Source organism: Nyctereutes procyonoides, unplaced genomic scaffold (assembly GCF_905146905.1).
Source record: "Nyctereutes procyonoides isolate TBG_1078 unplaced genomic scaffold, NYPRO_anot_genome, whole genome shotgun sequence".
In the NCBI taxonomy this organism is placed as follows: Eukaryota; Metazoa; Chordata; class Mammalia; order Carnivora; family Canidae; genus Nyctereutes; species Nyctereutes procyonoides.
In genome coordinates this window covers 51075853-51088787 of record NW_026575133.1, presented here as the reverse complement: position 1 = coordinate 51088787, position 12935 = coordinate 51075853, and the positions used below count along the sequence as shown (strand labels likewise).

Below are 12935 nucleotides of genomic sequence, written 5' to 3'. Positions count from 1 at the left end.
AATATCTTCTCCCATTCCATAGGTTGCCTTTTAATTTAGTCGATTATTTCCTTCACTGTGAGAAGCTTTTTATCTTGATGAAGTCCAATAGTTTATTTTTGCTTTTGCTTCCCTTGCCTCAGGAGACATACCTAGTAATAGGTTGCTATGGCGGATGTCAAGGAGGTTACTGCCTGTGTTCTCTTCTGGAATTTTAATGGTTGAATCATTAGATTGTACGCCTGAAACTAATATTGCCTTGTTTGTTAACTAGAATTTAAATTAAAACATAAGGGGAACCCTGGGTGGCTCAGCGGTTTTGGCACCTGCCTTTGGCCCAGGGCGTGATCCTGGAGCCCTGGGATCGAGTCCCACATTGGGCTCCCTGCATGGAGCCTGCCTCTCTCTCTGGGTCTATCATGAATAAATAAAGTCATTTAAAAAATTAATTAAAACCGAAAAAAAAGTAAAGTTGTAAATATGTCGAGTTGAGTAAAAGTGCCTGGTTCTTCTTAGATTTTCTTTTTTTTTAAGATTTTATTTATTTATGAGATACAGAGAGAGAGGCAGAAGCACAGGCAGAGGGAGAAGCAGGCTCCATGCAGGGAGCCTGATGTGGGAAATCGATCCCTGCCCTCCAGGATCACGCCCTGGGCTGCAGGCAGGCTCGAAACCACTGAGCTACCCAGGGATCCCCTCTTCTTAGATTTTCAAGTGTTATTTTCCATAGTCTTTGGGAGCACAAAGGAAAGATAATCGAGGTGTGGTAAGCACACTGTGGCTGGCTGACTACCAGACCAGCTACCACGGGCGGTAACCAAGCTGCACTACCCCTTACTCCTGCGACGCCACTGTCACTTTTGGCAAGGACTGCTCCCAGGCTCACTGGCACAGCGCTGCGCTGCACGCCAGTCATCCCGGCGCAGGCCCCGCCCCCGGCGCAGGCCCCGCCCCCGGCGCAGGCCCCGCCCCCGGCGTGCGCGCTCCCGGCGCGGGTGGTGACGCGCAAGGGCCGGCGCCGGGTGGCCGTTCGGCTCCCGGAAAGGACCGGCGCCTCCAGGAAGCCGGGTCCGTGTTGCAGCCGCCGCGCCGGGGTGTCCGTGATGCCCTCCACTCGCAGCTTCCCGTTGCCGGGAGTCCCGGCCGCCGAATCGGGCGCTGCCGAGCAGGTGAGGCGGCCTTACCGGCGCGGATGAGGAGAGGGCGGGGAGGCTGCTGGCCGGGCCGGGCCGGTCGGAGTGTGGGGCCGGCGTGGCGGCGAGGGCCGCGGACGAGCCCCCCCGGCCCCTACTGGCGGTCTTGCCTGCGTCCGCGCAGCCCCCGCCGGCCGGCCGGGCGGGCGGCCACATCCGGGCGCCCCGGAGGTCAGCCCCCGTGACCCCGGGCGGCAGGTGCTCTCCCCCAGCCCCCGGCCGGACAAACTGGCGTCGTGCTGTGGCGCCTCCTCCGGTGACCGGCGGCTGGATTTTCCCTCGCTCCCTCGCGGCGTGTGCGGATCTGGCCCCACCGGGAGGGACCTGGCCGGGGAGAGGGGATGCTGGACCGACTGGTTCTTGCCTGCCGCCCCGTCCGAACACTGGTGCCGTCAGCCTCGGTCTTGCTGTGCTCTGCTTTTACCAAGTTTCATGCTTTAGATTGCTCCTTGGACAAATGGAACTAATCGGGCAGTACAGTGATAGAGCAGCGTTTCTCGAACTCGCGTGGTGCGTGGACACCTTTCAAGGGGACCGGCCTCATTCCCTCGAATATACCCCAGAACTCGCAGGGGTCCTCGGACCCCATTTAGATGAACGCTGGGGCAGGGCATTTTCAGAGAGCATTTATCAGGAAAGAAAAGAGATGCTTTACAGATCTGGGACTTCGATGCTAGAAGATAAACTAGAAATTCTTACTATTTTTTTATAAACTAGAAATTATTAAAGAATTCTAAATTAGAGACTCAGATCGCTAGTTTGATTTCACATGTCTGCCTTTACCGTGTCTCGATTTGCGTAATGAAAATTTTCCAGCCTCGGAGTTTTAAAAGAATCGTATTTTTGTGTTATCTTGTGTTAGCTGTTACCTAGTTTTTGTATTAGGTTTATTCAGTTTGACACATAGCAGAATTTTAGAATGGGGTGCTAATTTGCATTAGTAGTTTAATGATTTCTTTGTGTTTAACCTTAACATTGATTTATCACTTTTGTTTGTTGCGTATTGTATCTATGGTTTACATTCTTCCAGGTGTAATAGGGAGGCTTGATCTCAACTCCTGTGTCTATAGTCTAGAAAGAAGAAAAAAAAAAAGTAAAGTTGATCTAAGGATTTATATGTATATATGTTTTTAAAGATTTTATTTATTTATTCCTGAGAGACACAGAGAGAGAGAGGCAGAGACACAGGCAGAGGGAGAAGCAGGCTCCATGCAGGGAGCCTGACGTGGGACTCCATCCCGAGACTCCAGGATCAGGCCCCGGGCTGAAGGCGGCGCTGAACCGCTGAGCCACCCAGGCTGCCCAGGATTTATATTCTATACATATTTATTCAGCATGTTTATTTAAAATAAACTGCAGTTGGAGTGCCTGCCTGCCCCAGTCACTAAAGCAAGCAGCTCTTGATCTCAGGGTCATCAGTTCAAGCCCCATTTTGGGCATGAAGCCTACTTCAAAAAAAGAAAACATTAAATAAAATAAACTACACTTGAGTAAAGAGAAGATTCAGAATGTAGGAAAACAATAGAAAGTAAAACAGGTTAAATCTTGTCAAAGAAAAATATTGGACCAGGGCTTTGAAAGAAGTGTAATATCAAGAGTAGGACATACTCTTGTATGTAGTAAAGGCCAGAGGCAAGAATGAGAAGAGTGTATGGTGGGCAACAAGGGACCCACCTCACTAGAGCAGAGAGATGTTATTTGGGGCTGAGGAGAGAAAAAGTTGATAAAATTAGATGGTACCAGTTGATGAATGTTAAGGTTTCAGATGCTACACAGGAAGTTGGTGTTGAGCCAGTCTCCAGAAGTTTCTTGAGCTGATCATATTTTGAAGGTAGCATTTTACCCAGGTATTTCTGAAGTGTGGTGTTGAGGGTAAAGGTCGAAGGTAGGTGATCTCCCTAGAATCTCTCCTGAGGTAGTGATGTCTGCTGTGGTGATTTTAGATGTGTGAACTAACTGTGATGTTTGAAAAAGATTTGTCAGGCCCCAATGAATGATAAAATATCATTGCAAATAAACAGGATTGAAGGTTAAGAACCAGGTGACCCCAGTCAATAGTGATACCTCTCTTAGGCCTGGAGAATTTGGAAGGTGGTCATAGTTTCTGCCAAAAGATTGTGACCCCAGACTTGGATTAAACACGTTGCAGTAACAGGGTGTCAGTAAGCTCAGGATGTGGAATTGGAACCTGAGGAAAGTCAGAGTTGCAGATTTCAGAAACTGCAGAAGGGATGCAGGACAAGTGTGACCAGAAAAAGGTCATTTAAAATAAGGACCAGGGAAGCCCCGGTAGCTCAGCGGTTTAGTGCCGCCTTCCGCCCAGGGCCTGATCCTGGGGTCCCGGGATCGAGTCCCACGTCGGGCTCCCTGCATGGAGCCTGCTTCTCCCTCTGCCTGTGTCTCTACCTCTCTCTCCCTCTCTCTCTCTCTCAAGAATAAATAAAATAAAATCTTTAATAAAATAAGGACCAGAGTTTTGCAAATGAATAAAGGTAGGAAGAACTTTGAATAGGGCTCGTTATTCAGAAATAAAAATTTTTAAAATAAATATTGGAGAAAATTGGCCAGCCCCAGATGGCTTAGCGGTTTAGCGCCACTGTTGGCCCCGGGGTGTGATCCTGGAGACCAGGGATGGAGTCCCTCGTCGAGCTCCCTGCATGGAGCCTGCTCCTCACCCTGCCTGTATCTCTGCCTCTCTTTCTCTCTGTGTCTCTCATGAATAAATAAATAAATAAATAAAATCTTTAAAATGAAAAAATAAAAAAAAATACTGGATAAAATGTAGATCATAAGTGCAACTAAGAGCATTCTTCTTGAAACAAAGAATGAATTGTTATTTTAATGTCTTTCCCCACAGACTGAGTGAAGCATAGCATCCTGCTCTTTGCTTTGGCTTCTCACTCTCCCAAGACAGTTGTTTCTTTTTCTTTTTTAAGATGTATATATTTATTTGAGAGAGAGAGCACACATGCACAGTTGGAGGAGGGGCAGAGTGAGAGAATCTCCAGCAGACTCTCTGCCAAGCCCAGAGCCCACCTCAGGGCTCCACCCCACTACCCATGAGATCATGACCTGAGCCAAAACCAAGAGTCGGATACTCAACCTACCAGGCCACCCAGGCGCACCAATAGTTGGTTCTTACAAAGTTTTGCCTAAGTGTTTGTGGACCTCTTTGATTATTCAAGGTCCTCTTGTAATCTTGATATTTAGATCATTCTTTTCTTCATGTCATCTTACCTTTTCTTACTCAGAGGTCTATCTAGCTGTTCCAGAGTCTCATTTGTCTATGATTTTGTTTGCTTGTGATTTGAGAATTTGCTAATAACGTCTGTCTCGTTGTGTGCTGCATTTTTCACCAGAAGAGCCATTTGACTTTGCAGTTGATTTAAGTTGTTTTTACATACAACAGTTAGGACCAACAGTGAGAAACTGCCAAAGACGTTGAACCATGACCACTAGAGACCACTAGCTTCTCTCCACCAGAGAATATTCAGCTAAGGAGGGCCCCCCACTAGCTGAAACTTTGAGTTAATACATCTCTCTGGTGGTAGGTCTAACACAAGTTAGGCCTTTTAAAAACATGGCAGTTTTATGTAACATTAGAGTTTGCCTTCATAAACCCTGGTGCCAAAATTCTTAGCCACAAATACAATTGGAGTTTACATTTTGAAATCAAATTACCATATTGCTGACTCTGGGTAATATTCAGCCATACTTTTGTCCTAAAAAAAAGTAATTGCTTCGGCAGTTTATAAGCTGTCCTATTTTCCTCTGTCTTTAACCACAAATGTTGTCATTTAGAAAAATATCTATTTATCCTTTTTGTCAAAATCCTCGCATATCTCAAAAAAAAAGTTCTGAGACAAACATCAGATTAAATAACGTTTACCAAGTTTGCTACAATTGTTCTAAACAGAGCAACTTCCTTGAAAAATGTTCTCTTTTCCCTTCTTCCATTGAAAGTGTACCTCTCACCTCCAAAAATCTTCCTGTTCCCTAGCCTCATTGTGCTCTTCTCCAAACTGTTACAGCAAGAGTCTGGATAATTTAACATTGCCTTCTGTTGTTCTCTTATTTTCTGGGTATTGGAATTTTTTTCTGTAACCAGTCTGGAAACTCCTTGAAATCTGGAGCCACATTTGTTACTCCTCTGTGCCCTTCATATAGCCTCCAGGCACACGTCATTGGAGATCTTTCTTCCCCCAGGACCTTGACTTTAAGCTGCTAACTAGAACATTCTTTTCTTTTGTTCTTAGTTCAGCTATAATTATTGATTTTTTAAAATGTTCAGAGTCAAATTCCTATGTCACAGTTTTTAAATAGGCTTTCTTGAGGTATCCAGAAGAGGATTTGATGCTAGAAACTGGAGATTCATCAGTTGAATCTTGTTAAAAATAGTTGTGTCTCTTCTGCTGATAAAATTAATATATGCCCTTTAAGAAAGGCAAACCTAAGGAAGAAAATAGATGATCCGTTAATCCACTACTAAGCAATAACCAACCACTGTTGAGATTTTGGTTTCTGTCCTTCCATTTCCCCACTCTATATGTGGTATGTTTTTTTCACTTACTATATCATGGATATCTTTGCATGTCAATAAATACAGATCTGCATCATCACTTTTAATAGTCATATCATGTTCCACCGCTGCAGAAATGGACCATGCGTAATCTATCCCAACCCCTCTAATGCACATTGGTAGCCATGTTATGCTGTTATACCCAATACCATCATGAATTTCTTTACACATATTTTAGTGAATTCACCCTATTATTCCCTAAGATTGAATTTCTGTGTGATAGAGTACAGAGTAAGCATGTTTAGTATTTTCATATATGTTATCCATATGCCCCCAGAGGTTAATACCTATTAAGATTCTCTGCAACAGTACTCCCCTTTATTAGTTAAGTATTGTCAGACTTTAATCTCCACCAGTCTGAGGGTGGTGAAGTCTTATTTTTCTTTGTTTCTTTAAACATAAAGAAATGAAGTATATCAAGATAACTACTTGATAAAAACACCTGAAAATTCTTTTAAACATCTCAGTAATTGACATCTTTTTCTTTTTTGTGCAAATTTTTAAATTACAGTATCATTTGTCCCAAGTTCTTGGTACATGGTACAATAAGGATACCATTTTGAAACCTGAACTAATTAAAGTGATTTTCCCTCTTTGTCAGGTAGGCATTTTTAATACTTTTTACTGTAAGTGTGTGGGTGTGTGTGTGCGTGTGTGTATTATCCCCTGTACTGCATTATAACTGATTTCAGGGGACGCCTGCCTTCAGCCCAGGGCGTGATCCTGGAGTCCTGGGATCAAGTCCTGCATCAGGCTCCCTGCAGGGAGCCTGCTTCTCCTTCTGCCTCTGTCTCTGCCTCTCTCTCTCTCTGTGTCTCTCATGAATAAATAAAATCTTAAAAAAAAAAAAAGAGAGAGAGAGAGAGAACTTATTTCAGAGCTGGATCTATACCTGATTCATCTTTGTATCTCCTATTCCCAGCCATCCATGAAGCAGACAGTGCTTGCTCATCGCTCCTGTGACAGGCACTGGTCACTGGGGAAACAGAAGACTAAGAGGCTGCCTCTGCCAATGAGAGGCTTGCCATGTAATAAGTCAACTACCAGTATAATCCTGTAGCCAACTACTGTGATGAGCAAACACTCTGGGGACATGAGGACTAGGGATGCTTTCACAGAAGAATTGTGCCTGACTTGTGTCGCAGGGAATACATAGGAATACACCAACAGATGGACCTGAAAGAGAGGCATTCTAAAAAGGCAGAGGAATGTGTGGCATTTCAGTGACTCGCTGCTTGTATTTAGTATGGCTAAAGCATAGGGTACATATCTGTCTAGTCTGTCGGGATAGGACTAGAAAGACCGGGACAGGATCAGTGTTGTCTAATGCAGAAGCTCCAGGTGGCTGTTGAGTACTTGAAATGTGGCTAGTGCAACTGCGGAACTGCATTTTTCTTTTTAATTGCTTTAAATAGCCACATATGCAGTGGCTACCCTATTGAACAGCACAAGACTAAAAGACCATGAGAGCCCTCCTTTATTACCCTAAGGAGTTAGGACTTCTTCCTGAGTGGGAGAGAAAAGTTGGGAGGTGGAAAAAAATGGGGTGCTTGGGTGGCTCAGTCTGTTAAGTATCCGACTTGATTTCAGCTCAGGTCATCATCTCAGGGTCATGGGATCAAGCTTCACATCGGGCTCTGTGCTGAAAGTAGAGTCAGATTGTCCCTTTCCCTCTGCTCCTACCCTACCCCTGTTTGAGCTTGAGCTCTCTCTCTCAAATAAAGAAATAAAATCTTAGAAAGAAAGAAAGAAAGAAAGAAAGAAAGAAAGAAAGAAAGAAAGAAAGAAAGAAAAAAGAAAAGAAAGAAAGAAAAGAAAAGAAAAAAGAAAGAAAGAAAAGAAAAGAAAAAAGAAAGAAAGAAGTTGGGAGGTGAGGAGGTGTCAGGATTCCCGGTTGTTTTGGAAAGATCACTCTAGTGTATAAACTCTTAACCTTTTTGGCTCCCAGTTGACTTTTTGCCAGACACTTTCCTAGGGTTTTTTTGGTACTGGGAATGCAGCAGTCAACCAAGCAGACAGAAATCTGGCCCCTTGTGGAGCTTGACGCATGAGCAAGAGAAATGCAAACACACACACACACACATACACAGCATGTTAGAGGACAAGGATAATAGTATGGGTTTTCATGCTAGAATCTCCGCTTTTTTGTATATGATCATTTTTTGTTGGCTGCATGGCCTTAGGCAAGTTACTTAGGCTCTCTGCCTCATCTGTAAAACGCTATACAAATAGTGTCTACCCTGTGGGTCATTAAGAGGAATAAATTAATATTTGTAAGTAACCAGGGCCTGGCACATAATAAGGTCTATATAACTATTTAATAAATAAGTAAAAGCTAAGGGAAAAAAAATAAAGAGATAGGTGGAGGGGACAGCTTGCAATGATAGATTGGGTAGCCAGGGAGGGCCTCCCTAGACAGTGACAGTGAATAAAAACCTGGAGGGGGGTAGTGAGAAAGTGAGTTGCACAGGTGATTTCTAAACAGAGGGAGTAGCTCGTTCAGAGGCCCGGAATCCAGACAGCACCTGGCATGTTTGAAGATAGCCAGGGCGCCAGTATGGCTGGTATGGGGTGAAAAGGGAAAGTGGATGATGAGATCAGAGCAGTGACAGGTGGCGAGGTCCTGTGGGCCACAAGAGTCAGAGTAAAGCCTTTGGCAGTGGAAGCCACTGAAGGATTTCAAGTAGGAGAGTGACAGGATCACAGACCTGAGCAGGGACCTGAGCACACAGACCTGAGCAGGAGTGTCAACTTCAGTTGAAGAATCTGTGCCTGAAGGTATTAGATTAAGAATTGGAGAGCCACTGGGTTGATGCTGCAGGTAGGAGACTAACTTATTAGACTGCTATTCTGATAGGCTAGGCAAGAGTTGAGAAGAGGAAGAGATTTTAGATAAACTGAAGTTAAAAAAAATGGGAGGAGGAGTCTGTAACAAACTGGCTGTGGAAGGTGAAGAAGAACAAGGGATCAGGCCTGGCTCCCTTGCTTCTGGTTTGAGCAGCTTGGTGGAATTGAGACTGAGACTGCAAAGCGAGACAGGATGAGTGAGAAGGGAGCAAAGACTGTGATATAAGCGTGTGGTTTTAGAAATGGTTTTCATGCAGTGCTCAGATGGAGGTATTGGTAGGTGCTTGAAGATCTCTGTATCTGTACCTCAGAAGAGAAGCCTGGGATGGGGAAAGAAGTTTTTCAGTGATCTGTTAATAGAAACCATCAGTGAGGTTGACCAGGAGCAGAGTCAGAGTTGGGAGAGAGCAGAGCCAAGCCAGGAAGAAGCTCAGGGCATGGGGGAGCAGACAGGCCTTTAGGAAGTGGATGTAGGGTGGAGGAAGGGAGTCCTGAGAAGGATCTGTTCAAAGGCTAGGAAGCCAGCAAAGGGAAACAGATGCCTGGAAGAGGTAAAGCAGCAATACCAAGGATGATGTCAGTCTTTGGATCCAGTAGATCAGAAGGCGGCCTGGCTTAAGCCCCAGCTGTCCCTTGTTTGCTTTGTGATTTGAGGCCTCGGGGCTTGGAGGAGTGAGACCCAGTAGCTGTGAGAACACCAGAGCTGACTAGGAACATAGTAACTTGCATGGTACTTTGTGCATAAGAGAGGTCTAACAGACATTTATCAGATGAGTCAGTATTTCAGATTGCTGTTGAGTGAATCATACCTCCTACCCCTGCCTACCTCCTACTTCTACCCCTAGTCTTCCTTAATTCAGTACCTACTTGATGACCTGGTATTTTGGTACTGATGGCTTTTAGGTAGCTACCACTAGCTAGCACCAGACTGTTAGCATCTCTTTTGATTCAGGCCTATATCCCTGACAATGTGAAATTGACTGAGAAGTGTGTTGCTCAAGATAAATCCTTATGACAGCTTCACTGCAAGGATCATGCACCAGAGTTTGTGTGGTTGGATTTAAACACATACTTGGGGGACACCTGGGTGGCTCAGCAGTTGAGCATCTGCCTTCGTTCAGCTCAGCATGATCCTTGGGTCCTGGGATTGAGTCCCACACTGGGCTTCCTGCATAGAACCTGCTTCTCCTAACCCTCTTCCTGTGTCTCTGTCTCTCTCTCTCTCTCTCATGAATAAATAAATAAATAAAATCTTTAAAAACCAACAACAACACATACTTTGTAAAAGAACATAGATATCTTTTTGAATTGTGCCATCTTAGTGACTTTTCTCACTTTTTGGAACAGGAGGTCTGTAACTCCAGGAGGACCCCATTATGTCTGTAATGGTATATGAGGACTGACTCCTAGAACGTTGCCTGGTCTCTGACCCGTCAGCATGGGGAGGTGAGTGATGGTGTCTAATCACTGGCACTTGTAAAACCCAAGATTTTGGTGCCACAGAAGTAGATATTGAAAGGAAAAAAAAAAATCTAGGTTCCAAGTGAAAAGGGTTCAAAGTTATGCTACACTTGTGTTTAATACCTTTGTTCTTCCAGGCCTCATTGGGGTGCCTGTTAAAAGTAGTTGTGCCAGATAGATTCTATGGGGCTTTTAAAGTAGTTTACTGTGAAGGGCACGTGTGTGGGAATCTGTGAGAGGCTGTACTAGCTGCAAGATAACTGTAAGCCTCAGAGGTGTGGGCAGAGGATGGCAGCCTCTGTGGAAGTGGCCCAAGAACCCACATGGAGACTAGAAACTACAAGTGAACGCCATTGAGTTAGCAGGATATCTCCCCTTTCTGTGAGGTATTTTAGTCTAGGAAGCACCCTTTATAGGGAAGAACGTAGAAATTAACCACAAAACTTTAACATCTACTCTAAAAGTAGCAAGTTTTTGTTTTGCTTTGTTTTTTAAGCCCCACAGTAATCCGTTATTCCTGGCATAAACAGAAGAAAAGTGTTTATTTGTTAAAATGTCTCAGGAATAATCCCAAAAACACAGGACATGCAAAACTCACTTTGTGCCTTTATTCTGGGGATGTTATTAAAGATCCTGATTTTCTCCGATTTTCTCACTGAATCATCAGGGAGAAATTTGCCTTGAAATTCAATGTTGAAAAAAGTCTTACTCCTCCTGAGCTGTTTATATGTTTCTAATCTAATGGACAAGGTTTTGGCCACTGGGCAACCTTTACAGGGCCTTTCTTATTACATGTATTTCCTTGTACTGAATTGTTTTTTTGGTTTTATCACCCTGAAACCTGAGTTCATTATAGATTTATAGATTTATTACATTAAATTTACTTGTCTCTCTCTTTTTTTTTAACAAAGCAGGGTACGAATAATAATCTACATACTATTGTCAGGAAAGGTGGAAAAACATAAACATGTCATAACCATCAGGGTGTATTTCTCATTCATGTAGTCTTATACTGAGTAAAATAGCAAAATAGCAATATGGAAGATGCTGGCATACAGATACCTCCCAGCAGGGGAATGAGTGGCCCCAGCCAGATGTCTTACTTTGAGATCAATTTAGGTGAGGAAAGTCTTCTTGGGAGCAGATTGCTTTAAAATCTGTTTTATTGGAATTTTAGGATTGGCATCTCCTGTCTATTTCCTGCTTCCTGGCATTTTAGCATCTCTCCAGTGGGGTGTCCGCGAATTCTGAATACCAATTTACGCCAGATTATTGTTATTAGCATTCTGGCTGCTGCTGTTTCGCTTTTATACTTTTCTGTTGTTATAATCCGAAATAAGTATGGGCGGCTATCCAGAGACAAGAAGTTTCAAAGGTAAGAGAAAAAAATCATTTCTTTTCTAGATGGGGTGCCATACCTTCAATTTTACAGCTTCAAGACTTTGGGGATTAGGTTGGAATTTGAGGAGCATGTGGCTGTAGGAATCTGTACTGACTACAGCGTGGCATGCAAAATTAAACTGTTTGAAACTGTTTAATCATTAGCCACCAAATCCACATTGTAAGAGGATTTAAACATAAGCTTCTCCTGTGATATCTGTTAAGCTGATTTTTCAGTGAATGTCAGTTGTTTGGGAATAGTTTTGCTTCTCAGAACTTCTTTGAACTTCTTAAAAGGAATGATTATGTATCTGATTTAGATTATCTTTATCACTATCAATTGTTTTGTTTTCTTTTGACTCTTTAATCATTTGGCAGTTGTAAAAATGTGATAGTGGATCAGCTTAGAATTCACTGACTTGGTAGTTATTTATTGCTTTTGCTCTGTTAAGGTTTGGGCAATATTCTCTGTCTCAGATAAAGCATGTGTTCATTTTTCTAAACAAGGTACTTGGCACGAGTTACTGACATTGAAGCGACAGACACCAATAACCCCAATGTGAACTACGGTATTGTGGTGGACTGTGGTAGCAGTGGGTCTCGAATATTCGTCTATTGCTGGCCAAGGCACAACGGCAATCCTCATGATCTGTTGGATATCAGACAAATGAGGGATAAAAACCGAAAACCAGTGGTTATGAAAATAAAACCCGGTATGTAAAGGATAAATATCGATTGGTAACCAGGTTCTGTCCTTTATTCTCTGTCAGGTTTTCATGTCCTTCCCCCCGCTTTGCCCACAGCCATTGCCCTTGTCCAGAGCTCACGCCAGGACCTGATAATCGTTTCACTTTCTTCCCCCTCCTTTCCCCACCCCACATGAGGCGACTAACTCCTTGTAAAATAGCCAAAACCATGTCTGTCTTGTGTGTCCTGCAGCATTTATCACAGTGCCTTACTCATGTGTCTACTCAGGTGTTTGCTAGTTGACATTCATTATGGAGAGATTTTTTTTCCTCCTATTTGGTAGTCGTTGATCTCTATCCCTAACAACAGGGTAATTCAGATAATTCTTGGATCTGTACTCTAAAACATTGTTATTAAAAAATAATAAATAAATAAATAAATAAATAAATAAATAAATAAATAAATAAATAAATAAAACATTGTTATTATCTTTTTCGCCGCATTTTTAAAAAGTGCTCCAATATGGGCAGCCCAGGTGGCTCAGTGGTTTAGCGCTACCTTCGGCCCAGGTTGTGATCCTGGAGACCTGGGATCAAGTTCCACGTCGGGCTCCCTGCACGGACCCTGCTTCTCCCTCTCTCTCTCTCTCTCTCTCTCTCTCTCTCTCTCTGTCTCTATCTCTCATGAATAAATAAAATCTTAAAAAAATTTTTTTTTTAAATTGTCTCTGTGTGTCTCTCTCTCTCTCTCTCTCTGTCTCTGTCTCTATCTCTCATGAATAAATAAAATCTTAAAAAAAATTTTTTTAA

General features: G+C 43.3%; 1 protein-coding gene across 2 annotated transcripts in view; it reads left to right on the top strand.

Moving 5' to 3' along the window:
* The first annotated feature begins 978 nt into the window (after positions 1–978).
* Positions 979–12935, top strand: part of ENTPD4 (ectonucleoside triphosphate diphosphohydrolase 4) — a 35727-nt gene continuing 23770 nt past the window's right edge. For both annotated transcript variants that reach the window (XM_055299899.1, XM_055299898.1), the window contains exons 1-4: positions 979–1148; positions 9946–10044; positions 11237–11434; positions 11947–12152. In XM_055299899.1, coding sequence (XP_055155874.1) covers positions 10037–10044; positions 11237–11434; positions 11947–12152 — 412 coding nt within the window. In that variant the 5' untranslated portion in view covers positions 979–1148; positions 9946–10036. The remainder of the gene's footprint in view (positions 1149–9945; positions 10045–11236; positions 11435–11946; positions 12153–12935) is intronic.